At 34.7% G+C, this 27,589-nt stretch overlaps 1 protein-coding gene across 1 annotated transcript; it reads left to right on the plus strand.

Moving 5' to 3' along the window:
- The first annotated feature begins 347 nt into the window (after positions 1-347).
- Positions 348-26,525, plus strand: LOC120623325 (surfeit locus protein 4 homolog). Its single transcript, XM_039889289.1, has 6 exons — positions 348-502; positions 1,847-2,008; positions 6,968-7,069; positions 17,080-17,310; positions 19,179-19,358; positions 20,824-26,525. Exons 1-6 carry the CDS (start codon positions 452-454, stop codon positions 20,908-20,910), a joined length of 813 nt encoding a protein of 270 aa, XP_039745223.1. The 5' UTR covers positions 348-451; the 3' UTR covers positions 20,911-26,525.
- Positions 26,526-27,589: the final 1,064 nt, after the last annotated feature.

A 27,589-nucleotide genomic window follows, 5' to 3' on the forward strand; every position in this document is an offset into this window, starting at 1 on the left:
TAAATACTACTTTAAACTCACAGTTTATGTCACAACTAGTTTATTTTACGTTTTATTCTTGTATCATTTATATAATTAATTTAACGAAAAGTAAGAGTATTGAAAGTGTAATAGCAAAACGCACCTAATTGTCAAATTAAATCTTGACATTATAATCGGAATCAAACCAAAACATCCGGTTTCATTTATCTTTTTTGATTTCTTTATTAACTTTTTTAACAACATCAGCAAATTGAAATTAATACCAATAATTTTTTTAATTTTTTTTTTATATTTTGGTAAGATATTGCAGCTATCAATCAAGAATTTTTAAGGTGTTTTGATAGTTGAGGTAACTGTTTTGAACAGGAAGTTTGTCCAACTCTCCACACGTCACTCGACGGCCGACAACGAGTCCGACGACAGTGAAATTCAGTTTTGGTGATAGTGTTCAGTGAATTTGTTGGCGAAAATGCAAATTCCCAATGAATATGTGTCGACGGCGGAGGACATAGCAGACCAGGTAATAAAGGCATTCGAAAGAAATCCTTGTTATAATTTATTTTGCAAGTAAAACTTCATGTCGACTTGACTTTACGACGACTTAGATAGGTTTTGTCACGTCACCGAACTTTATTCTTCTACAATGTTGTTGAAAATAATTACGATTGATTCTACTACATTAATTAACCCTCTTCGTTCCTCACCGTTCGTAGAAATTATTTCTAAAAGTTTAATCACACCAACTATACACTGAATTATTAAACTACTCTTTTTCGCATCTATTTAAAATGTTATCTTATTTCAAGTGATTCTCTTAACCAAAGCCCATTATTTTAGAGAAATATAATATTTGTATATTTCTCTAGTGAATGATAGTAGTAAATACTACACTATACATACATTCACTACACTATACACTTTCCTTATTTATGTAGGATACCTGATTTCATAAGTCTAGGACTAAAATAACTTATCCAAAGTATGCAAAACATAGGTAACACAAAATAATAATTATGTCCACAGAAAATAAAACTCATATTTACACACAAGATATACTCATTATTTGACATCACTCTATCATCCTTACTTTTAGCTAAACAGGTCAATAGATCCAAAATCTATCTTTGTATCATATTTTAGTAATAAAAACTGGGATTGGCTTAACCTGTTGTAAACAATTCAAACATGCCATATAATTTCAATATGCATATAATAATCTAGAGTATTATAAATGATAAGAACATGTTTCCATACTTTAAAATATTATTTATTGACTTATTAAATTAAATTATTTACTGGTAATAATAACATAGAAACATATAATTCATTCTTATATTTTAACATATATTATATCTATAGATTGTATCCAAAAACTGCTTAAAGTATGTAGGGACACCATTTTTGTAGTCTTGTTTACATTATGTTATACTAAGCTATACTTATTAAACAATGTTGTTGTGTCTAACTAATAAACAATACAATAGAGGACTTAAAAATAACACAAGCAAAAGGTGACCTTATCACTAAGAGTGATCTCTTCGAGGCAACCTACATTAAAGGATAACAAATTTAATTCAGAGACAGGAAATTGCAAACATAATGGACTTAAACTATAGAAAGAACATGTTACTAAATAAATATGATAGTAAAATATAACAAATGATTTATAATAAATCTATTTGTGTATAAACTAAAAATTTATACATAACATACTCATATTATTATAGACATATACACATTCAAGTACAGTATGTATTATAAATAAAAATAAAATTTAACAGGGGACACTATTTCCTGACCTCCACAATGCAAGCTTTAGAGTATTTAAGGCATGAGGATGATGAGGAAGTTTTTTACTCTACAGGTAATCAGAAAGTTGAAGCATGTACTGCCAACAGTGGCACGACTGTGCCTCATCTCCACTTTCCTTGAAGATGGCCTCCGTATGTGGTTCCAATGGTATGAACAGCGTGATTACATGGACATGTCGTGGGGATGCGGTAAATTCCTTGCAACAGTGTTTGTGGTAAGTTTTACATCTTAATTGATTAATCTTGTATTTAATTTTATTACTGACATTAATATTCGAGAACATATCTAAGCTGATATGTATTATTTATCTAAAAATGTAAGATAGGTGGCTCATGGTAAACTGTGCTCTTCGTTTTGTAGGTTTTAGAAAAATAAATATTTTTCTTATTATACAAGTGTGACATGAAGTAAAAAACTGAGAAATGCTTGCTACCTATACTATTATAAAATTATATAAGTTTGTCTGATTATTTATCTATGCATTATCCAAAAATTAGTAAATTAGTTGAAAAAAAAAATTAGTTATTTATCAATTAATGGTATTCAAATTACTTAATTATTGGGCACCTTTCAGCGTGCTATAAGATAACTACTCATTACAATTTAAATGTACATATTTTTACTCAGAAGTTTTTAATTACACCTAATCTAATATCATTAGCCTAATTGTACACATAATTATTAATGTGGTTATGTGAATATCAGAATATGAAAAATACTATTGACTAAACTAACCAAGTTTTTGTGGGTTTCTTATCCACATCCCTCTTATAGCAATAAGTTATTTACAAAGTGTCCTATATTTAATGTTGTTACTTCAAATATCTCTGGATGTTTGACTTTTGTCAAACCCATGTCAGTTAAAACATAAAGAATAATTTTCCTCTCTGTAATAACTGTATTGTATCTATTCAAAATTGAAGCCACATTAGCTATCTCTAATCTGAGTGGTGGACTAAGCAGATAGGTCTTAGGTTCTAATCTCAATAATTATAACTTGTCTGCCGAATCAAAGTCACTAGCTTCTTTTAGTTGTAGAATCAATGGCGTGCACAGAGTTTTCAACCAGGTTAAGCATTGAAGCCTACGGTAAACTTAATAGGGTTTTTAAATAAACGTTGGGGTAAGCCATGTTAACATGCACGTATGTAGTGCTTGCCACTGCATAGCAATTATCAACTTCTTAACCAGCTCATTACAGGGCAAGTCTTTTCTCGAAATGAGGAGGGTTTCGTGTGACTTAGAAAAAATTATGAAGATCATGCATATTTCCTGTTTGATGTTTGATGTTTTCTTCAAAGTTAAAGCAAGTGATATTGAATTGCTTAAAACGCATACTTCGAATGAATTGCGTGCCAGGGATCGAACTGGGTACCCCCATTAGCGTGGCCGAAGTCGCAACCATTAGGCTATCACCGATATTTCGTTTCGAGAAATATAAGTTGCGTTTAAATTTGACTAATATTCTTTTTAAAGAAATGCCCTATTTCCTTTGTTAAGATAAAGTAATTACCCAATGATTCAGACAATTAAAGTTTGTAAAAGTTGGTGTCACAGAGTAAATTTATTTCAAATTTCAGCTCACAGTAAGTTTGTAAACATGAAATCGCACGATTTTTTTTACAAAGTTTGCACACAAACGATCTCTAGTTGCACACACTATTGCACTCTGTTCAATATTTCACGATGTCTTCATCCATCTTTATGGCTCATTTCGCCGAGAACATTTTCTTGAACACGCAAAAGCAAAATCAGAATGAGGCTCACAGGGAATATTATTGACAATATTTCTTACCGATACATAAAGCACACGGTAAATAATATTGCCGATAAGCAGAATAAATGACTATCAGTGGCGTGCACTGGGTTTCTTACCAGGGTATGCATACACCAGTAAAATTGCATAAAACGGCACAAATTCTCCTCCTATACGAGTTATATATCAATGTTAGGGTATGCAGTGATTTTGTGCATGTATGGAGTGCACGCCACTGATGACTATGCAAGTGATAATAACCGTGACCGACGACGGCTTAGCAAGCTTTCGGAGGCACGGGGGTTGACTCCGCCCACTTCCTAATATCTAACAAAAATAAATACTTTGTTATTATAAGCAAGCGACCCGACCCGGCTCCGCGAGGGTGTAATGTAGATACCAATGTTGGGCAGTTTTGAGGAATTAATAATACAATTCCTTAGTAGTATCTATTGAATCTATATTGCAATGTAAGTTTAGCAAGCACTGGATAGAAGCAGGCGTTACTTTGCGGAAATCCATGATATATTATCAAAATTAAGCTTAATTTGCTATACTTCGCGAAAAGCAGGAGAATCTGTGTGGTGTCATTTATAATTTCTTCAATCCTTATACTCAACACCAAACAGATCTTCGCACGTTTCGCTCCGAAACCGGAGCATCCTCAGAAGATGCTCCGGTTTCCCACACAGATTCTCCTGCTTTTCGGGGAGTATAGCAAATTAAGCTTAATTTTGATAAGTTTAGCAAGCGTTTGTGTTTGCTACGACAACACATAACAGATTTGAATACGTTTTCTTTTAATTTTTTATAGTATGCCTGTAAACTACATAAAGATCTATATAAAATCATCACTCTGTCTTTTGCTGAAAAAAGTAACAAACCACGCGGCGGGAGCGATTTAGTTTTATCTATACACTTTATTATGTTTAGCTTCCATACATATGACATACGACACATATGACACAACTCCTTTAAAAAATAAGATAAAAAAAAACTTTTAATATTATAAAGAGGCCAAGTTTGTGAGTTTGTAGGGGTAATCTCTGGATGTACTAAACGGATTTTGACTTAACCCTTTGAATTAACCCCTACTCACTGTGGGAGGAGACTCGTACCCTGTAGTGGGCCGGTAACGGGTTGATATGATGATGATAATGAAAAATGTTTACAACTCAATAAAGTAGGCTAGAGTCCGATAGTTCTTTATATAGATGCATAGTGTAGTCAATTGACATTAAAAGCTTAAAAAATAAATAAAATAAATATACTGCTACAATACACGCATCGCCATCTAGCCCCAAAGTAAGCGTAGCTTGTATTATGGGTACTTTAAATTGAATGATGAATATTTTTATGAATAATATACATAAATAGGTACATAGAATATACATATAAACACCCAGACACTGAAAAACATGCAAGCTCATCACACAAACATTTTCCAGTAGTGGGAATCGAACCCACGGCCTTGGACTCACAAAGCAGGGTCGCTATCGAAAAGTGACGAATAATGTACCGACATTATTCGTCACTTTTCGATATGACGCGGTTAACCGTCGTAATGTGATATACCGATATCACATTACGACGGTTAACCGCGTCATCTTTAAAATGCAAAGTGTAAAGTAAAAGTAAACATGTGCACAGTTCACCAACTGTTCGTTACAAAGCAAGTCGAAACTATCCCGACGTAACAGCTTACGTGAAAGTTGCGCTTGTCCTTTCTATTTGAGCAGTGGTAATAACTAGGTATAAATTGACCTAGTTGTTTCGATTACACAGTATATGCGCTAGCGAACGTCACTTGGTTTTAACAAGACTTATGTCTGTTTTTACTTACGATAAACAAGGCAATGCCTAAATAAGTCACGCCTAATCTAAGGAGTTATATAGTCACGCCTAATCTAATCTAACTAATCTGGCGAAGGACTGTAAAACGAGCGACTAAGAAGAAGAATCATAGGGATACATCAACCGGTCACCAATAGTTATCAACTAAGAGTTGGTAAAACTTTTTTTTTGCTTTGAACATCGCCTAAGTTATAAGGGATTTTTCTATTAATTTCTATTCATTTATTCATTTATTCATTTATTCAGAATATTGGTAAGGGTACAGAATTGACACAATAAAAATGGTGCCACGATAACTGTTGCAGTAGTATAAACTGTGTCGCAACAATTTGGTTCAGGACTTTCAAGACTTTAAGTGCATAGATTCTACTGAAATAATTTAAATTCGAATCTGCGAGTTCAGAATCTGTATTCTGCATTACCAAATATGGGATATGCTTAACGCAGCTGTGAGGGCTGTTTTTAAACCACGACTCAAAAATATCGGGGTTCTATAAGTTTGACGTATTTGCATCTGTCTGTCGGTGGCATCGTAGTTCCTAAATGGCTGCACCGATTTCGATTGTTTTTTTTTTGTTAACAAGGTGAATTAGTCGGTAGTGCTATTAGTTTGATGAAAATTGGTCCAAGGTTGTCGCCACCACAAGAATGCGGGTTTCATATTTTTCAACTACTCTCTCAATATGTATCAAATGGAAGAGCTTGACTAGTAGCATGCTATACATTAAAAAAAATTTAAAATTAAATATGGCTGCCACAACTAATAGCAAATTTCATTTACAATATTATGGAAACCAATTTACTTTGACGGGGGATCCTAAAATTTTTTGCAAAATGCATTTCCGCTTGCAATAATGCCACAGTGAAGGTTCTGTGTGTTCAGAAGTCTTTGTAATGAGCAATTGTCTTTTTAATCTTTGTTATTATTCTAAAAGGATTTCCCCATTTCTAACTTGTTCACGTAGAAATACCTACTCCAAGAACTAACTAATACGGAAAATATTTGCATAGATATGACAATTACACATTTTCCCATTGACCGCCACCAAGGTTATATATAATACGTTCATTTACATATAACATATAGGGGTATGATTGAGACTTCGTTTTATTCGAGGCGAGATTTTAAATCTTGTCTCGGCGAACGTTCGTATTCCAAAAACTGAGTAGGTTTATTTCGCTTTATTTTATGATCACATTATTATAATTTCGATTTTCATACCAGCTACAACCCCTATTCGGTCCCTTGTAATTTTAGAAAAATCACAAGTTATAATAGATTAAAATTAATACTGTGTTTTGTCGTAGTATATTTATTGTTATTAAATGATAATTTGAAATCACAAAATGTCTACACAAGAGTTTTTCGAAGTTCAAGCTGTACAAAATTATGTTTATATAGAAGTGACGTCATAATTTTGAATTCAGCTTTTCACCTGTCATAGTTCGCTAGATGCTGCAGTTTCATTTATGGAAAATGAATACCAATCTCACTTTAAAAATACGTTTTTCATGATGAAGGATCACTTGGAATGAATTAATTTCAGAAACGTTTCTTTTCAGATAGTAAATTTATTCGGCCAGCTCGGCGGCTGCGTTATGGTGCTTGGGAGGTTAAAAGTGGACATCGCTTGCGGGATGCTGTTCTTCATAGTTGTGTTACAGGTAATTTTTTTTTTTTTTTCCCTAGATATTGCCCACGTTCTTCATGCACGTTTAATACAAATCCCGTGGGGACCGTTTGATTTCCTGAGAGCAATAGACGCCTTTGAAAAAACTAAGACCATAGTAGACTCGGTCTTTTCAACTAACTCTATGCTAAAAATCGATTTATTTATTTATTTATTTATACAGTTGGTACAGAGTTATGTGCATTTCAAACCATTAAATATCACTTGATTCACCGGTGAAACCTGAGGCCTGAGAATTCTTGTAAGTTGGCGTACGAAGTTATGGCCATCCCCTTCCAATGATGTAAACATATTATATGTATGAACGCTTCATAAGTGCCTGTGATAGGCCTACATGAATAAAGAAGTTTTGAATTTGAATCTATATTTATAAAAGAGAAAGTGTGTGGGTATATTCCGTATAGGCTCCGAAACGGCCGCACCGATTTCAATGAAACTTTCAGGGAATCTCCAGATTGACCTGGCGAGTAATCCTGTAAAGTTTGGTGACGATCGGAGTACTCCTATTTTTGAACTGTCAAACTGTTAAATACAGCTTTTATTTACTATGACGATATTCTATTGTTGAGTGTACATGGGTGTAGATAACGATCTTCACCCGCTCGAGAAGAGAATGAAATAAATGATTTAATATATTATGAGACTTAAATTAAAAATTTAATGATGTAAGTTTATTGTTTAAATATAATAAAGCAAAATCTAGCCCGTCGAAGCGGGCTGAGTACGCTAGTTCTTAATTATTTACTCAATGGCCGCACCGCACTTGTTCAGCGTGGTAGATAACGGGCTAAACCCTTCTCATTCGGAGAGAAGACCTGTGTACTGTATGTGGGCCGTTAATGGGTTTTTTAGACATGATGATGACTGTGATACTCGTTCGTATATGTGAGGTACATCCCTAACCGGTTCTAATCCATATGTTACTAAACGCTTACATCGTTATTTTATAAACATTACATTTGAAACGGCCACATTACAATACCTACATTATAAAAGTATAACGCTATTATTTTTGTATAGGTAAGTGTTTATACAACGTGAATTACGAAATACTGTTTAGAGGTACATCGGTATATTTCATAAGGAATCACCCTGTGAAAATATTAAATCAGATAATTCTCGGAGACAGTAAATAATGTAGCTCTAAAGCAGGTGAAGTAATATTTCAGTTTTCATTTATACGTTGTATAGCGATTATATAGGTATGTGATGCGGTGATAACACAGTGGGAAGGAGCTCGAAAGTTAGCCCAGTATGTGCGAGTTCGAATCCCAGCACGCTCCTCTAACTTTTCTAAGTAATGTGCGTTTTAAGTACTTAATTGAAATATCACTTGCTTCAACGGTGAAGGGAAACATCGTGAGGAAACCTGCATGCCTGAGAGTTCTACATAATGTTCTCAAAGGTGTGTGGAGTCCACCAATCCGAACTGGGCCAGCGTGTCCACCACGCTAAGGGTAGCTACGGTCTTAACCCCTTATTATTGTGGGAGGAGACCCGTGCCCTGTAGTGGACCGGTAATGGGTTGATATGATGATGATAGCAAAAGTAAAGTCATTTTTATATCATTTGTATGCAAAATACTTATTTGAAAAAAATGTAAAAAATGATTTATTTATGTCATAAAGAAAAACAAAACAGAATCAAAAGTACTCAAACATAACACATAAAATGTATACAAATTTTGTTTTATTTTGCACGTATAAAAAGTTGTGTAAATGTTTTCCGAACTAGTTGAGACTGCGTCTCGAAAACAGAATTTAATGCTAAGATGGATAAGAAATACTTGACGTTTCAAAAGTGCTTATAAAGTAGGCCTACTTGAAATAAATGAATTTGAATTTGAATTTGAAAATTTGAATGTATTATTTGATAAGGTACATTTAAATAAATAAATAAATAAAATCTTTTATTTGAGAAAAAAACAACACACAGCAATTAACATATAAAGTACGAGTTACACAAAGAACTTGTCAACTTAAACTATATATATAAAAAAAAAGAAAGGATCTTAAAATTAGGTAACGAAATAAATTTAAATAATCTAAAAACAAACAATTATAGTTCCCTTAAAAAATAAATAGGATAGAGTAATTGTCGGAGTAATAATACACATTGACGTCCACTGCTGCACATAGGTCTTTTGTAGGGAGTTCCACAATGCACGGTCCTGGGCCGCTTGCCTCCAGCGGCTCCCAGCGACTCGCCTGATGTCATCTGTCCACCTCGTTGGGGGCCGACCTACGCTGCGTTTACCGGTGCGGGGTCGCTGGGGCTTAGCAGTTTCGTCTCAGGTTCATGGACACACGTTGGCACGTTGCAGGACATGCTCCTTGCAAAGTTGCATGCCCCGCGAAGTTTAGCTCTGTACCATGTCATGGAGGATGTACTAAAGCGTTTGAGTCTTTCTACTAAAAAAGTAATTGTATGTGGCGATTTCAATGTCGACATTTTACTAGAAAATGCAACAACTGCTAGATTGCTTAACTTATTTAAATGTTTTAATTTGTGTCACACTTTTAGTGAACCTACTAGAGTAACTGCAACTTCAGCATCCTGCTTAGATAATATTTTTTTCAATTGTGACATTTTAGATAAAAGAATAATTAATAATTTAAGTCCAGATCATTGTGGTCAACTTATTACTGTTTTAAATACTATCAATAAAAGCAGACAAATTATAAAGTGTAGGCCAATAACTAAGACTAAATTATTGCGATTCAAACGTGAAATTTCTGCGAAAATCCCTGGTATTGCGTGCGAACATTTTCATCCGGACAGTCTTTATAGTGCACTATTTAATACTATAAACAACGAATTTAATAGAGTATTCAACTTTAAGCACATCAATGTCAGTAATAAATTAAAATTTAGTGACTGGGCTACTGTAGGTATATATAAAAGTAGGGAGAAGTTGTATGAGCTGTATGATGAAAAACAATTTAATCATACTCCAACTTTCGTAGAACACGTAAAAAAATACTCTAAAATATTTAAGAATGTTAGCACTAATGCGAAATCGCTACACATTAAATATAGTATAATGAAATCTGATAACAAAGTACAAACAACCTGGAAAATAGTTAATTACGAGTCAGGAAAAACTAAATCTCGTGATGTGGATTTTGAACTTATTGTTGATAACAATAAAGTGACGTCTGACAGGGAGGTTGCTAATACTTTCGAAAACTTCTTTCAGAATGTTCCCATTTTGTTAACAGATTCTCTAAGCTCTTCACCAATAGCAGCTCAGCGTATATTGAGAGATAATGTTAAAGAGTGCAATGTTTTATTTAATTTTAAACATATATCTGCAATAGATATTGTAAAGAATTTCAGGTTATTAAAGTTGAAAAAAACCGGTGATCTGTGGGGTATGTCGGTGATGGTCATTTCTAACATTATTGACGTTATTGCCCCTTATCTAGCCGTAATTTTTAATGAATGTGTCGATATGGGTATTTTTCCGAACCTAATGAAATGTAGTAAATTAATACCCCTTTTTAAATCCGGTCATAAAAATGACCTTAACAATTACAGGCCTATTTCAATCTTGCCAACTCTTAGTAAGGTCTTTGAAAAAATTATACTTTATCAACTTTTAAATCATTTTAATGTAAATAACTTACTTCATCCGGAGCAGTACGGCTTCACTAAAGGTCGTAGTACAACGGATGCAGGCGCAAGACTCATAAAGCATATTTACGATGCCTGGGAACGTTCGCAGAATGCCATTGGTGTTTTCTGTGATCTGTCCAAAGCATTCGATTGCGTTGAACACAAAACGTTGTTATTAAAACTAAGCCACTATGGCATCAAAAACGTTGCACTCAATTTAATTGCCTCTTATCTAAGTGATAGAGTTCAAAGGGTATGCGTAAAAGACATAAAGTCTAAGGGATCATCTGCCTTAATGGGTGTCCCACAAGGCTCAATTTTGGGTCCCTTATTGTTTCTGGTGTATATAAATGATCTGCCACACCATGTCAGGGGCACTTGTGAGATTGTACTGTTCGCAGATGATACATCTCTCATTTTTAAGACTGATAGAAACAAAGATAATTTTGACGACGTAAACCGTGCTTTGTCACATGTGTCAGACTGGTTTACTGTTAATAACTTACTTTTAAATGCAAAAAAAACCAAGTGTTTGGAATTTGTTTTGCCTAACGTAAAAAAAATTGATAAAAACATCATAATAAATGGAGAAACACTTAAAATAGAAAACTCCACTGTTTTTCTAGGAGTGACCTTAGATTGTAAACTACAGTGGGGTACCCATATAGAAAGCCTAGCGAGTAAACTCAGCTCAGCTGCATATGCAATCAGGAAAATTATACAGCTTACCGATGTTGAAACAGCTAGGCTTGTTTATTTCGCATACTTTCACAGTATTATGTCCTATGGGATCTTGCTGTGGGGAAAAGCTGCAGATATTGAAAGTATATTTATACTACAGAAAAGAGCCGTACGATCAATATATAAACTTGGATCACGCGAATCGCTTCGTGAAAAATTTAAAGAAATAGGTATTCTTACAGTAGCTTCGCAATACATTTATAATAATATAGTCTTTGTGAGGCAAAATATTACTCTTTATAAATCAAAAGCTGAAATTAACAATCGACTTACCAGAAACGGTCATAAATTAGTGATATCTGCATATCGTCTTCGAAAGGTGCAGAACTCCTTTGTGGGGTTGAGTATACGCTTTTACAACATGATTCCTAAGGAAATTCTTGACCTACCTATGCATACATTTAAAAAACGTGTAAAAACGCATCTAGTACAGCGAGGTTACTATACATTTGATGAATTCCTCAATGACAAGGTAGAATGGAAGCAGCCAGCCTCGCTCTCATCTCCCGCAAGATAGCAAAATGATTGTAAATGTTGATGTTGGAAAAGAGCAACTACTGAGTTTCTTGCCGGCTCTTCTCGGTAGAATCTGCTTTCCGAACCGGTGGTAGAGTCACACAAACATGCATACTTGACGTTTCAAAAGTGCTTATATTAGGCCTACTTGAAATAAATGAATTTTGAATTTTGAATTTGAATTTGAATATATATTATCGGCATATCCGAACACGAAAAGTCATCCGTCGATTGTGACTATTCGTGCTCGGTCGTAAACTGTAAAATAGTATATTTCTACCGTAACTTTGTTTGTACGTACGTATTATGTATACTAGAACAATGCGTTGTTCGAACTTGGCACGATTGTGATTATACGTTGATTTACCAAATTCGGGCGCAAATAGCGCGATAGCCAAATGCGCAGTTATAAAATCCGCGTAAGCAGATTGACACGACGGTGACTTGACTGTTTTGTCTTTTTTTTGCACTGCAAGTTGCATTCATGACGCAGTCTAAGATGGTTGCGGGCTAACCTGTTAGGGAGTATGAAAGTATTATCGGCTCCAATCGGTTTCTACACGATATCGCACCGGAACACTAAATTATCCGAGCATAGCTTACTCCATCACCCGCTGAGTGACTCTGAGCCATCTTATGGGGTCCATAAGATGGCTCAGAGTCAGCGACCGTGTTTCTGAGCCAAAGGTTCGAAGACTTTGGTCTTCAGGCACAGAGGGATTTTTGACGAAAAGATGTACCGAAGTTTCCCGAACGCTGACCATCCGAGTTGGATTCGGTAGTTTCTATTCCTGGCTTTGGCATTCTGCATTGCTTTTTATTAAGTACTTTTTAATTTTCACATAGTCCCAAAACAGGCAAGTTTAGATATTCGGGTGTACCTACTGCAAACTATTTGACGGTGGTCGGACTTGACATTCGTATTGAATTGATAACCCTAATTTTTTGAATGCGGCTTATAAACAAATATGGTGATAAGAAGTAATTTAAAAGAAAACACATCATATCATAGACCCTCGTCGTGCCCCGAGGCTGATGCCTTTATTTATTTATTATTTATGTACCATAAACTCTGAGTGTGACCATATGATGCATGAAATGTACAAAGGAAAGCTATTGAGATATCTATAAGACATCTCTTCCAGCTACAGTAGGATGTGAGTAAGATGATTTTATTGTGGTATAGACCTTTCCATACAAGACCAAAATTTTATAAACATTCATTTCCCGAGCAAGCCGTTGAATTGTGGAATGCGCTTCCTATGAGCATACGGCAGTAATTTCTACTACCGTGGAAGTAAGATACTTAATAAATCAAGATACTATCAAGATACTATCAAGTACTATTATATTTACCACTGAAGACGACTTAGTATTTATTGTATTAGTATAATATGTATATTTTTAGTTTATCTATTTATTATTTATATGTAGATATTCGTATGTGTGTAATTTAAATTTTGTACCACCTTTTTTTATAATTATCATTGACGGAGCAAGCAGATGGCCCGCGTGATGGTAAGTGAAAAACAATTGCGTATAAACGGAGCAACACTTCACAGGGCATGGCAAAGAGCACGCAACACACCGCGTTGTGTCCATCTTTGTTCTAACCTATTTTTCCTATTTTAGGATTGCCTGGCAGCGATGGCTACTCGCTTTTTGTATTCTACTTATATTCATGTTTCTCCTTGTTATCCTCTACTAAATTGTAATGATAACAGACGACCTCCTTGGCGCAAAGATGAGCGCAGGCAGGAAAAAGATTCAGGATTCCAAATTTAAAATTTGGGGACTTTTGGGAATTTATAATTTCAGAATTATCTCTCTTCTGTTCTCGTGGGAGCCTTTGGCCGAGGCCAGTTACCATCCTACCACCAAAGACGAGTCTAATGATAATAAATGCATAGAGAAGCGGTGATAGCGCGTTGGGTTCGGCTCGACCCCACTTTCGGGGGGCTGATTTCGGATCGCACGCTAAAACGGATATAACTTTTCCAAGTTATTATTTTAAATAATTAAAAATATCACTTGCTTCAACGGTGAAGGAAAACATCGCTGCATTTTTGTATGATTTGCGTATATATATAAGTTCTGTAGTACCTTCTGCGCGATTTAGAAGCCTACTTGCACATGATGATTTCAACAATAAATACATTTATTATTAATAAACATTCCTATGATTCTTCATTTGCTACTGCTGACTACAGCAAAACTTCAGCTCCGAGGTTAAGAAACACGTACAAAAAATTTAACGCGTATTCGAGACGCGTCAATTTTAAGGCTGAGCGAGCGAGTGAGCTAACTGTTGTAAATCGGGAGCCATGTCCCGCTTGGGATCTGACTAAGTTCGATCAGACTTTTCTGACTTTTAGTAATCTCATACAGTTTACGTGTAAACTTTCGATAGTAAGTTAAAGATTTTGACGTGATTTTTATGAATTGCCACTGTTTCCAACTTAAAAGATCGCGCCTAGATAGACCTCTTTGACATAATCTCATTTTCGACACATTTTACGATAAAAATAGTAATACAATATAATAAAAAAGATATTAAAATGCTCTTTATCAAGCGTGCGAGTAACTTGATAGCTTATTAGTTATTACATAATGTTATCTATATCACGAACGTGCGCTTATCATGTTAACTACGGTGTCTACATTATTTTCACTTCGGAAGCAATATTTAGCCTTAGTATGAGATTCGCTCGATCGAGGAGTCGTTTTCGTGTATGGAAATACTTAAACATCGGAGTGAAATTGAACTTTTTTTTATTGCATTAAAGCTCAATTTTGCCTCCAATTAGCTGGGAATATAGCTGGGACAGAACCAATTATAAAATTATTAAAAAAAGCCTCAAAAGTGTCTCATTGTAATATGGACAACTGAAAAGTAGATCGAAACTACAATGCTTCCTACTAGATGGCGCTGCAGTCGCTATGAGACTGATAGTAATGCTATATAGGTAAAAAAAAAAGAACACCCGGCTAAGTTTATTGAGGGCTTCTTAGACCAGGACACGATTGGAACCCTCGTAGCTTTAGTTTTAAGTTAACGAACATGGTTATTGCCATGATCTCACTACCGTGTACACATTTCTCATGTAAAGTGCCATCTTTAAGCCTACTTAAATAAGATATTTTTGACTTTGGTACTAATTCGGGCATCTGCAGAAGCAGAGCCATAGCTTAGTGGTCAAAGCGCTCAGGCCGCAATTACCAGAGAGTCGCAGGTTCAAATCTTGTCGGTTCCGAAAATATTTATGTGCATTTTAAATTTATATAAATTTTGACAGAACGTTTGTTATACAAAAATTTGAAATACAGCATTTGCGGCTCTGAATTGAGTGGCAGTAGGTCCATTTTGCTTTGACGATACAGTGTTTGATATGTGGCCACGGTAATTATCACTGATAAATTTTAAAACGTTTGTTAAACAAAAAACATAAATTCATCATTTGCGACTCTAAAACGAGTGGCATTAGGTCAATTTTGCTTTGATGATGCAGGGTTTGATATGCGGCCACCGACAATATCACCAATATATTTTTAAATAGAGTGGATATAAATTTGAAGAATTTCGTAATAACTGTTTCTTAATGAGATGGTAATATAATAATTACTGAACGATAGTAAAACTCGACCAAGTGTCAAAATTATTGAACGCTACTGTTCAATGAGTTATACTTGAGTTAAGTTGGCCCGCATTTATTATAGGTTTTTGAATATTCCGTAGGAACCTTTTTTTTTTCCGGGATAATAAGTAGCCATGCTACTCCTATCAACTAACTTCCCGGCCGATTGGCGCAGTGGGCAGCGACCCTGCTTTCTGAGTCCTAGGCCGTGGTTTCGATTCCCACAACTGGAAAATGTTTGTGTGATGAACATGAATGAACATGATTGTCTAGGTGTTTATATGCATAGTATAACTTTTTATGTATATTATTCATAAAAATATTCATCAGGTATCTTAGTACCCATAGCACAAGCTAACGCTTACTTTGGGGCTAGATGACGGTGTGTGTATTGTCGCAGTATAACTCGTATCCCAATGGTAGAAAGTGATGATGCAATCTTAGATAGATAAGGAGTAAACCTGTTAGGGGGGTGCAAAAATGATAATAATGTTATTATTATCATTTTTACACCCCCTACACCCCTGCCTTTGGTTTCTTCTAGCCACGCACCGGAACCCTAAATCGCTTAGCGGCACGTCGTTGTCGGTAGGGTGGTAACCAGCCGCGGCCAAAGGCTCCAGATAAAAAACACCTTGCACCTCGCTTGGTAAACGTTACAGTCGTTCCAAAGATTATATCGAAGAAATAACCAGACATCCTTATGCTTATAATATATAAAAAACGCACTCTCAGGAACTTCGGTTCCAAATTGGATTTTTTTTTGTGTTGGTAGTATCGTGTATATAACATCACGTTACGACTAATAATAACCACGGCCGCGTTACGATCATAAATGAGAAATGTTGCAAAAAAAACTGATGAGATATTTATTGATTTTCCACTGTGTTACTTATTATTTTATGGATCTAGATCTGTGTTATTTTATCGGTGTAGGTGGTTAAATACAGATTGCAATGTCTACCTGTTGTTGTATATAGTTTTATCTGTTACTATAGTTCTATCCCAGTAAACCTTGCAGCTATTATTTTCTAAGATTGATTGTGGTTGGTATTTATAATAAGGTACTTTCTGTGATTTATTATTTACTAGCTATCCCCGCGAATTTTATTTCGCCTTAATATATTTTACATCTCAATGTCTTTATAAAGTACAATACGTAAAACTCATCTTACTCCGGAACCTCTATTGGTCACATCAACAGTTTTACGATTAGGTATAGACAACATGACGTGCGCTCTCAGTTGTGTTTTGTTACTAATGAACGGCTAGATTATTTTTTTGATTTTAAATTAAAAAAAAAATATTGAATTTCAATACTTATTATCCTATTCCAGACTAATAGGAATCAAACAAATCTAAAATAATCAAAATTGGTCCATCCGTTCTCACGTTATAAATGGTGTAACTAACACGACTTTGTTTTATAAATATAGATTTATAATTAACGCTTTGAATTTTCTTTATTTTTCAGACATTTGCGTACAGTATACTGTGGGACGTGCAGTTCCTATTAAGAAACTTGGCTCTCATTGGCGCATTATTGTTAGTGCTGGCTGAAGCGAGGGCGGAAGGTCGCAGTCTATTCGCGGGCGTGCCTTCCCTCGGAGAGAACAAGCCAAAAACGTACTTGCAGCTCGCTGGGCGTATCCTGCTAGCGTTTATGTTCATCACACTTCTGCGATTTGAAGTATCCTTCTTACAGGTAAGATTTATTTATTTATTTATAATGGACAAGCAACAGTAGATACATTATCACTTACACACTTTTGAAATCAGTCACATTGTGATGAAAATTAAGCTTAATTTGCTATACTCCGCGAATAGCAGGAGAATCTGTATGGTGTAATTTATAATTCTTCCAATCCTTATTCTCCACACCAAACAGATCTTCGGCAATGTACCCTCTACGCACGTTTCGCTCCGAAACCGGAGCATCTCCTGGAGATGTTATCTTCTCGTAGATCTTCAGGTGGTGTTATTAACAATTATTCATTATAAAGTCAACATCTCCTGAAGATGCTCCGGTTTCGGAGCGAAACATGTGTAGTGCGCTTTTTTGAACTTTTTACGGAACTTTAAACTTTTTAAATTTTTGTCATGCATGATTTTGACCGGATAATAACCGGAGTAAAAATTAAAATAAATATATTACACATAATACACACATCGCCATCTAGCCCCAAAGTAGGTGAAGCTTGTGTTATGGGTACTAAGATGACTCATGAATGTTTTTATGAATATACATAAATAATTATAATATACAGGTAAACACCCACTCACTAAAAACATTCATGTTCACCACACAAATGTTTTTATACATAATTAATTATAATATACAGATAAAATCCAGACACTGAAAAACATCATGTTCATAACACAAACATTTTCCAGTTGTGGGAATCGAACCCACAGCCTTTGGGCCACTGGGCCAATCGGCCGACCAAAAGTATCATCCTAATAAATAAAATTGCATTTATTTTTTGTATACCTATAGGTGTGTACTTAGAATGTAGTCGGATTTATATTTCTCAAAATTCTATAGTGATTTGAATCACCACAACCTTGGTTTTACGTAAATTCAATTTCTCAGTTATTAAAGGCTAGGATCGCTTATGAATAATTAATGAATAATAAATAACCTGTCCTCAAAGATTTATCTTGACGGAAGTAAGGTGGGTGGGTTAAGTGACCTTTTACCCGCATAATAACGTGTGTTAAACGTTACCGCTGAATTATTCCACAAATAGACTACCTCTCTAAATCTATACTAACATAAAGCCGAAGATTTGCCGGCCGATTGGCGCAGCTGGCAGCTTTCTGAGCCCAAGGGGCTCGATTCCCACAACTGAAATTTTTGTGCCAAAATGTTTCGGGTTGTGACTAGCCGAAGCCTCCCACCAGGCTGGACCATAGAAAAATTAGAAAATATAAATTTACAAAATGCCCCAGCCAGGGATTGAACCCGGGACCACGAAGTTGCAGCTGACCGCTGCGCCAGGGAGAGAATAAATAATATCTAATATTATTTATTCCTCCCTGTAAATAATCTTAATAAAACTATAAAATTAGTAGAATCCATAGTGTGGCGTGTGTGGCGTATAAAAACTTAGGGCAGCCTTTTTATACTCTTACTCTGTCGATTTTATTTTATTCTGCGTGCACATGGTTTTTGACCAGGGTATGCATAAAGAAGGAATTAATGAATGAATACACTTTTATTGTACACCAAAGGAAAAAAAGTAGTAACAGAGATATAAATACAAGGCAACCAAAGGCGTAAAAGGAAAAAACATAGAAAAGGGGTAGGTGGTGCATTCAATAAGATTTAAAAATTATATAAATATATAACTAAGGAATATGCCATAAAATGGAAAAAATCTTCGCATTTATGAGCTATATAAAATTTTTAGGGTAGGCAGAGCTTTTGTGCATGTATAAAGTGCTTGACTGCAATCTCACCTATAACGGGCTAACCTATCGAGGGTTTTGACATGTATATTATACGCATACCCCTAATCGGTTTCCACGCGACATGGCACCGTAATGAAACGTGTCGTTACCTCGAACCAGATAGTCCAGGACCTGCTGGGCAGCATCCTCATGGTGCTGGTGACGGTGGGGTACCGCACCAAGCTGTCGGCGCTGATGTTAGTGCTCGTGCTGACCGTGCTCAACCTGTACCACAACGCGTGGTGGATGGTGCCCAACTACAAGCCGTTGAGGGACTTCCTCAAGTACGACTTCTTCCAGGTAAGGAGAGAAAAAAAATGGCTATATTATGCTACTAGCTTTTGCGCGCGGCTTCGCTTACGTTAAATAAAATTTTTGAATAGGGAAATTTTAACTACAAACGGTTAAAAAAAGTCTAGCTGCTAAAAGAAAAATTAGAACGGAAATTACTTAAAAAAGTCAGAAACTTTCGTTTAAAATTTCGTTCCCTATTTTAATGCCCTTGCCTGTAATCAAAGTTTTATGGATGTAACTTGAAAAATAAAATAATAAATGAATTATTTTATACAAACTTTCATCCCCGATTTAACCCTCTGAGGGATGCAATTTTCAAAAATCCTGTATAGCGGATGCCTACGTTGTAATAACTATCTGTGTGCAAAATTTCAGCCCGATCCGTCAAGTGGTTAGAGCTGTGCTTTGATAGATCCGTCAGTCAGTAACCTTTGCATTTTATATATAGATGTAGGAAGAAATAGTTATGCTATGTAGGAAGAATTGTTGAAAAATGTTTTTGCAACAAAACAGCTGTTTTTGTTTTTGTTCTTTGCGTTTTTCCTTAGTAGTAAACAATAATAGTACAGATATAGTGCTAGCGTGCAGAGGCGGCCTTATCACTAATAGTGATTTTATTTTAAGCATGGAAAGGCTAGCGTAGCCGATATAAAAGTGATAAGTAAATGTAAATGTTGTAAAACGTGAGTGTTATTATGTACACTACACATTATGTACACGAGTTAAAGGTTATACTTCTTTGGCGTAATAAGATAAAAATCTTTTCAAAAATTTTATCTGTCGCCTTATTCTACGTTCGTAGAAAAAACGACACTGACAATTGAAAAAAGGTATTTCATCATCATCATCATCATCATCAACCAAGTTTAACTCAACATTAAAATTTGAGATTTTTGTACAATTGCATCAATTAAATCATGAGCGAGCAGACATTGACAATTGAAAATGGACACTGTCAAACCTTTTTCCTAAAAGATAACTTTAGGGTGTCAGTTTTTTGTGACGGTGGGCGCGCGCTTCGTAAAAATTTACTCTCGTCATTTTTCCCTAATGCGCCAAACGAAGTATAACTCCAAAAATACGACTAAAATAAAAAAGCTTACTGAAACATACAAACTGTATTTACGTTATACGTACTAACAATAAAAATACAGGTATATACGTGTATACATTAAAATATACTTTTATACTATGTAATATTACGTATAAATTAATAGTAGTATAATTTAATTATAATTTATCTTAACAAGTTTTAATACATAGTAGTGAAGCTTTTTGTGACAGGTCTCGTCCGGGGAAGCAGTATTAAAATTGCAGTCAAAAGGGTTAAGTTGTAGTGGAATTAAAAAAATTGTCTCACGTTGTAGTCTTGTCACAGACAAAGTTGTCAACCAGTGAATCTTAATTACCGATCATTAAAACTTCCTTTCAGTGTTTTTTTTTTTTTTTAATATATATATTTTTTTTTCAGACCCTCTCTGTGATCGGCGGGCTCCTCATGATAGTGTACCTAGGGCCCGGCGGCGTCAGTATGGACGAACACAAGAAAAAGTGGTAGGGCCGCCGCCGCGCGGGCCCGTGCAGAGACTGTATTGCAATAACATTGTTGACGGTGCGTTGATGTGGTGTGACGGCTGTGTGTGTGAACATGCGACAATCCCGCTGGGCCTTTAGAATGCTACGACATTGTGTCTCACTGACCGATTATTGACAAAAAGTACTAATGAAAAAAATTTACGAGTGAATTAAATCCACTTTTCACATCAAATTAAAAATACTTTATTGCACGCAAAAACAAAATAGAAATAAAAAAAATTACAAATGTACAAGGAATTTTAATTTGCGTAACAAAGGCGACCTAATCAGTTGTAGGAGGTAGTTCAAAAAATAAAAAGGTTCAACTAATTTAAATTTGCGTAACAAAGGCGGTCTTATCACTATATGGTGATAAGGGGCCATTCAAGTAATACGTATGCACTATATTCTTTGTTTTGCTTATTTTTGATGACATGACGGCGGGGGCGATGATTACGTCAGCAGTAGTTATTTTTTTACATAATATTATAGCGACACATTAAAAGAAAAATGCGTAAGTTTATAGTAGGGCAAGAGGGGTTAAAAGCCTTTAATTGAAATAAACCTGCTTACATTATAACTTTTTGAAATATTAACTCACATATGTATTTATACTGCCAATTGAGATAGAGGGTCCAATTTCGTTACACAAATATGAAAAAATTTAAATTTGCCAAAAAAATAAAAATAAATTCGTAAACACCCAAGAACTCTATTTTCACCGAGCGATGAGATAACGTAATTTGAAAGACAACTCACAATGCAGGGGTGTGCAAATTTTATTTATTTTAAAATTTTAATAAACATTTATTTAATTTTTTATATTAGTACTATGACCAATGAGACACAATTGCGAAAGTAGACCGAGGGCCCTGTTTGTGTGACTGCTTCTATCGCCAAAAGGCATTACAGGGGTACTATAACCAGGGACGTTATGGATTTGATATGGACACGGATACATGAACAACTATCAGTTTCACCGCGAATACTTCTCATGCAAAGTACCATCCGCAATATTACTTGGTTTGATCGGCTTCTTGATGTTCTTATTGTGGTGTTAAATGACCTCAACACTTCCTCAAAAATTGGACTACTCAAATTTGAAACGATTTTTCCAATCCCACTGATAGTTTTCGAGATAAGCGCGTGTAAAAAAACACATAATATATTGCTGAGTTTGTTTTCTTCTCGGTGGAATTTCACCTTGACTCGACGTTGAAAAAGTGCTAAAAAAGGACATTTTTGATTGATATTTTTTTGTGGATCCGGTAGTTTCATCCCTCCATAACAACCCTGACACTAATTTTCTTTTATCTTCGATCAGTAATAGTACTAGATATAACGATAAGCTTCCGAAAACGGCGCGAAAATAAGAGCATATAGTCATGTGTTCTTATTTCAAATGAATATGTTCCAACCATAGCCAACGTGATTACTTAGACGTTAAGTTTTGTTTTAGAATAAATATTTTTGTACTTAGAAATGAGTTTTTATTTACGATCGACATTCTCTTTTTTTGTGTTACCCTTTCTCCGATGATAGAAGGTTTTTATAAATATTTCGCTGCCGCAATTAAATCTAGAATTCTGAATTTTGCTGCTGCTGTCGATATCATAAAACTTTTTTCTACATTTCGTTCTTTAATATAAATAGTGTAAACGTGTTCACCTAAACAATGTATTATTGGACTTGATCCAATCTAGTACTATTGTTGATCGAAGTTTTTATTAATATCTTTTTTATTAAGTGTCAGTTCTCTCTATACAAAGTAATGAATCGCAATGTAATCCGTTTAAAATTTGAAAGAGAGCAATGAAATGCCTTTATTTATTTTTTTATTACAATCAGTACATCTGTTAAAATGTTAAGCCATTATTGGTACGTCGATAAGACGGTTGTATGTGAACATGCGACGGTATCTGTTCAAATGTATACATTATTGATGGTACGTCGATTAGACGATTGTATGTGAACATGCGACGGTAAACTATTTGTGTGACTGCTTGCATCGCTAAAGGCATTGCAGGGTACAAACGTTCTTTTTTTTTAAATTAATTTTAGTAAAATAAAAATAAATTGTAAACGTTAACATTTCTTAAACCTATAGCTTTCTTTTAATAATTTCCTCTATACCCATATCGCACCGTATGTGTGTCGAATGAAGCTCATTCTGATAATAATTCCCGATTTTCGTCTCCTTGATGTCTTTCGGCTGTAAGAATAGATTGAATAAGTTGTCTGATGTTGCACGGGATATGAACATTAGCGATCTTTAACACGTACATATTTATCTATTCAATTCGACAATTAATGTAATAACTATTTTTATACCCCCTTTTGGAAGGTGAGCCCTGCACACAGCCCTGGGCTGAGGTGGATGATATTTCTCTACAAGACATCATAAAATATAAGTCATTATTAATTATATCGACAAATAAATTTAATATGAGCTGATATTGTTATTTTTCAATTTGACATACTTCCATATTTCCGCAAGAAAGCGTCCGGGTTTCCCCATGTCATCCCATCCGTGGACAAGACGATTTCCTTTTTTTATTCTCCTACCTACGCGTAAAAAGGTATCCTTCAAAGATCAGTTTGGGTTTACGTGAGTGTTTATACTAGTAATCGGAACAGAACGTTAAAAAGGTTTCTTACTTGGACTAGTGAGATTTGGTAAGATGTGCTGTACCCCCAAACCAGGGCCTCATTATGAAGTAGCGTTAATCAATAAATAGAGGCCTTTCCTAAGTCTTACAAGCAATCTTGAAACAATAACGTTTAAGCCTATAAAAAAGCTTATCTGAACTTATTTATTAACTTCTTAACAATTTGAAAATAAACTTTACACTTAACTAAAAGATTGTATACATCATAAGACAACTAGGAAAAAATAGACTGTATCACTAATTTGAGAAGGTCGCTTTAATGTTGCCAGTCAAAAAAAACTAGCAATAAAGGAAAAAAAAAAGAAGAAACTGTGGAGTGTTCAAGATCGCGTGCTTATATCTTATGCCGTGTCTATATAGTACATGTAAATATTATGACGTGGTGAAGTTTTTTACGATACTGAATTTTATATATATATACACAGCTTAGTTGTTTTTATAATAACAGTTAATAAGCACATACCCATAATCGGTCTTATTATGTGTTTAATATAACTGCCATACTACCTAACAGATTAGCCCTTGTCTTAATCTTATACTGCATCATCACTTACCACCAGGTGAGGTTCCAGTCCAGGGGTAACTTTTAGTAGAATAAAAAAATCTTTTTAATCGAATTTGAATATTACAAAAAACAAAATATCCCGATTAGAAATCCTACAGTTATCTCAACCCTACTAGTGGGGAGTCGTTCTAGATAAAAGAAATAGATATGCATTCCAAAAAATAATATCCCACTTTCTATTGATTGTCAAAGATACATTGATTTAAATGCAAGGCAATGTTGTTTGTTGGTTAATTTTGTCTTCCATTGTATATAGAGATAAACTAAAATTTTACTGATTTGTCGTAAAAACATGGCAACTTTTTACTATTTGAAAGGTTTATTATTTGAACATTTTACTACAACTAATGATAAGAAATATAATAAAAACGGTAAAGGAATTATTTTTTCGTATGAATGACAGAAACAGAAACAAAGATATCGCTTGCATTAGCTAAAGGGTGTTTCTTACTGCACCGAAGTAATGTAACCATGCACCGAAGAAAAAAAATGCCGAATATAAGGAGATTGGTTCAAATCAACATTGATAACAAAGTCTTTGGAAAGTTAATCTTTTGTTTAAATAAGTCCAATAAATAATTTTTGTTTCAATTTGCGGTTGTAAATAATCGGTGCGAGTAAGTGTTATTTCATTCAATTATATTTACATAGTTTGTAGGAAAACTAACATTATTTACTATGATATTTATAATAAATAATTATGGTATTACCTATTCCTCCAACTTCTGTGTAGTTGGAGGAATAGGTACAATTATTGAAATAACTTTATTTTTGACCGAGTTCCCGATTGTGGTTTGGTTAAAACGTGTGAACCTTACCTAGCTGTAGAGAGGTATATTTATGTATACGTTTACAGATGTATTAATGAATTTGTATGAATTTAATGTATTGTTCACTCATGTACCCCTACAGCTAGGTTGAATTAAATCAACATAGCACAAAATCTACTATCGGCTAATGAAATGTTTAGGATTATGATGATGAAGAATTGTGTCATTTAGATTTTTATATGTTACTTGTACAACACAAAAATTATGCAATTGGGAAACTAATATATTTTAGTAAAAAAAACAGGCCAAAAAGCCATTTAAGTGAACAAGCTTGTAATGTTAAAGTGAGATCAGTGGCGCTGCCTTACTGTACGATATACAAACTGTGTTTATTTTGGTACAGTCGTCAACTTATTCCCTTATATTATAATAAAACTTCCATTTGAATGCTATATTTTTATATAAAGCAAATATTTCTGTTAAAAATTAATTTAATTCCTAATTTACTATCAATTTTGTATAAAATGTTCTTATGAACTGACCTCTGATTTGTAGATTCACGTCACAAGAGTTGAAAACTGGACGGTGTCGGTTTAAAGGGTAGTGAGAAAGAACTTTTTTTTTATTTGTTTTACAAGTTAGCCGTTGACTGCAATCTCTCCTACATATTTTATCCATATGTCAAAAGGTATGTTATATACCTATATTTATTTAAACTGAAGAGGGAAAGAAGTTGTTGGTATTTAAATTGACCTTATTAGTTTTATTTTTATTGGTTCGTTAGTTCCTGAATTTAAGTGGGGATCACAAATATAAAATAACATTGTTTCCGATCTTTTAACTTTCGTGGCGTGAATGGTGTGTACAGTATAGATAGCAGTTGTGTTTTGTTTTATATTTTTACAGTGATTAGACATTTAACCGCACTTAGCCATGCTGTTAACTGTCAGCGACGCCACTAGTCTGTACATGGTAAATCAAAACGGTCTTTAGACGAATTAGTTTATAGAAAGCACTTTTGATGTGACAACAATTTTTTATTGTAGACACCGACCTCTATGATAACCCCTGTCACTTTGTTATTGTCTCTGAACGACGCCATTTTGCCGCTGTAAGTGTGAAAATACGTGTATCCAAGGAACTAAATAGCGGTGCGATCCTTTTGGCTATTACTTCACCCGGACAACCCACTAACTTTTTAGAGTTACGTGCGTTTAAAGATACAAATAGCACTTGCCTTAAAGATGAAGACTAACATATTGAGAAGAACTGCATGCTCGAGTGTAATCCGTAATGTTCTCAAAGACATGTGAAGTGTTGTTATAATAACAGTTAATAAGCACATACCCATAATCGGTCTTATGTGTTTAATATAACTGCCATACTACCTAACAGATTAGCCCGCTTCTTAATCTTATACTGCATCATTGCTTACCACCAGGTGAGGTTCCAGTACAGGGCTAACTTTTAGTGGAATAAAAAAATATTTTTAATCGAATTTGAATATTACAAAAAACAAAATATCCCGATTAGAAATCCTACAGTTATCTCGACCCTACTAGTGGGGAGTCGTTCTAGATAAAAGAAATAGAAATGCATTCCAAAAAATAATATCCCACTTTCTAAAAGACATTTCTCAAACACATGTGAAGTCTACCAATTCTGAGCCAACGTGTTAGACTACGACCTAAAATGCTTCTCATTCAAGACCCGTGCCCTATAGTGAGCCGGTAATGGATTGATGTTGAAATGACGGTCAAAATTTAAACTGTCATTTTTATAGGGACAGCATAGAGTTCTTCTTCTTTTTCTGCTTGCGGCTCTCTTTCGCCTGGTGTCACGTCGACCGGTTACGATCTACTGTGACCCCGCTGTCTGGATCTCCCAGCTTTCGTCGCCGCCCAGAACAGCAGCACTTTCCTTGCTGGAAGAAATTCCTTTCCTTTCCTTGTTGTATTATATACTACCCAAAAAGAGTGTAATCTAGAGTTACTAATAGAGGCCAGGATTGTCCGGCATTGACAAAGGTTTAGCTTGGCTACCCACAGTGAAGCGTGTCGCACTATACTTAATATTTCTATGGTGACATATGTGACAAATCGTAAAAGGTATTATAATAGTTCTTTTGCAATGAAAAATGTAATTTAATTTTAAGTTGATCGCAGAATGTTGCGTTAAACGCTCTGGACGGGAGGATTCAAGGTCGATTTACATAGAAGGCGAGTCGAAAGGACAATGGTGCTAATTCTGTTGTACATAAATCTATACACTAAACTAAAATGATATACTAATGATATCGTTGTCATAATGTCAGCTATGGAAAAAGTAATCTCTACAGCTAGATATGTCATGTTTTAATATAAATTATTGTACATACAGTGGAATACTAAAAACAATAATATCATTTATTTCCCAGAATGTAGGTACATATGTAAGAGTAAATAACAATGTTGTCACTAAACAAAATATGCTTTCTCATAAAGGCTAAATGCACAGTGTGCAAATAACCACCAGTCTAAAAATAATCGACTCATATTACTACGGACACAAAATTTGAGTTTTTCACTTCGACTGTACGAGAACGTAAAGCGTTCTTATAATAAAATTGTGCAGTAATAGATAACGCATTGCTCATGGCGATGGTGAGCGATTAACTTT

Source organism: Pararge aegeria, chromosome 4, assembly GCF_905163445.1.
Source record: "Pararge aegeria chromosome 4, ilParAegt1.1, whole genome shotgun sequence".
NCBI lineage: Eukaryota > Metazoa > Arthropoda > Insecta > Lepidoptera > Nymphalidae > Pararge > Pararge aegeria.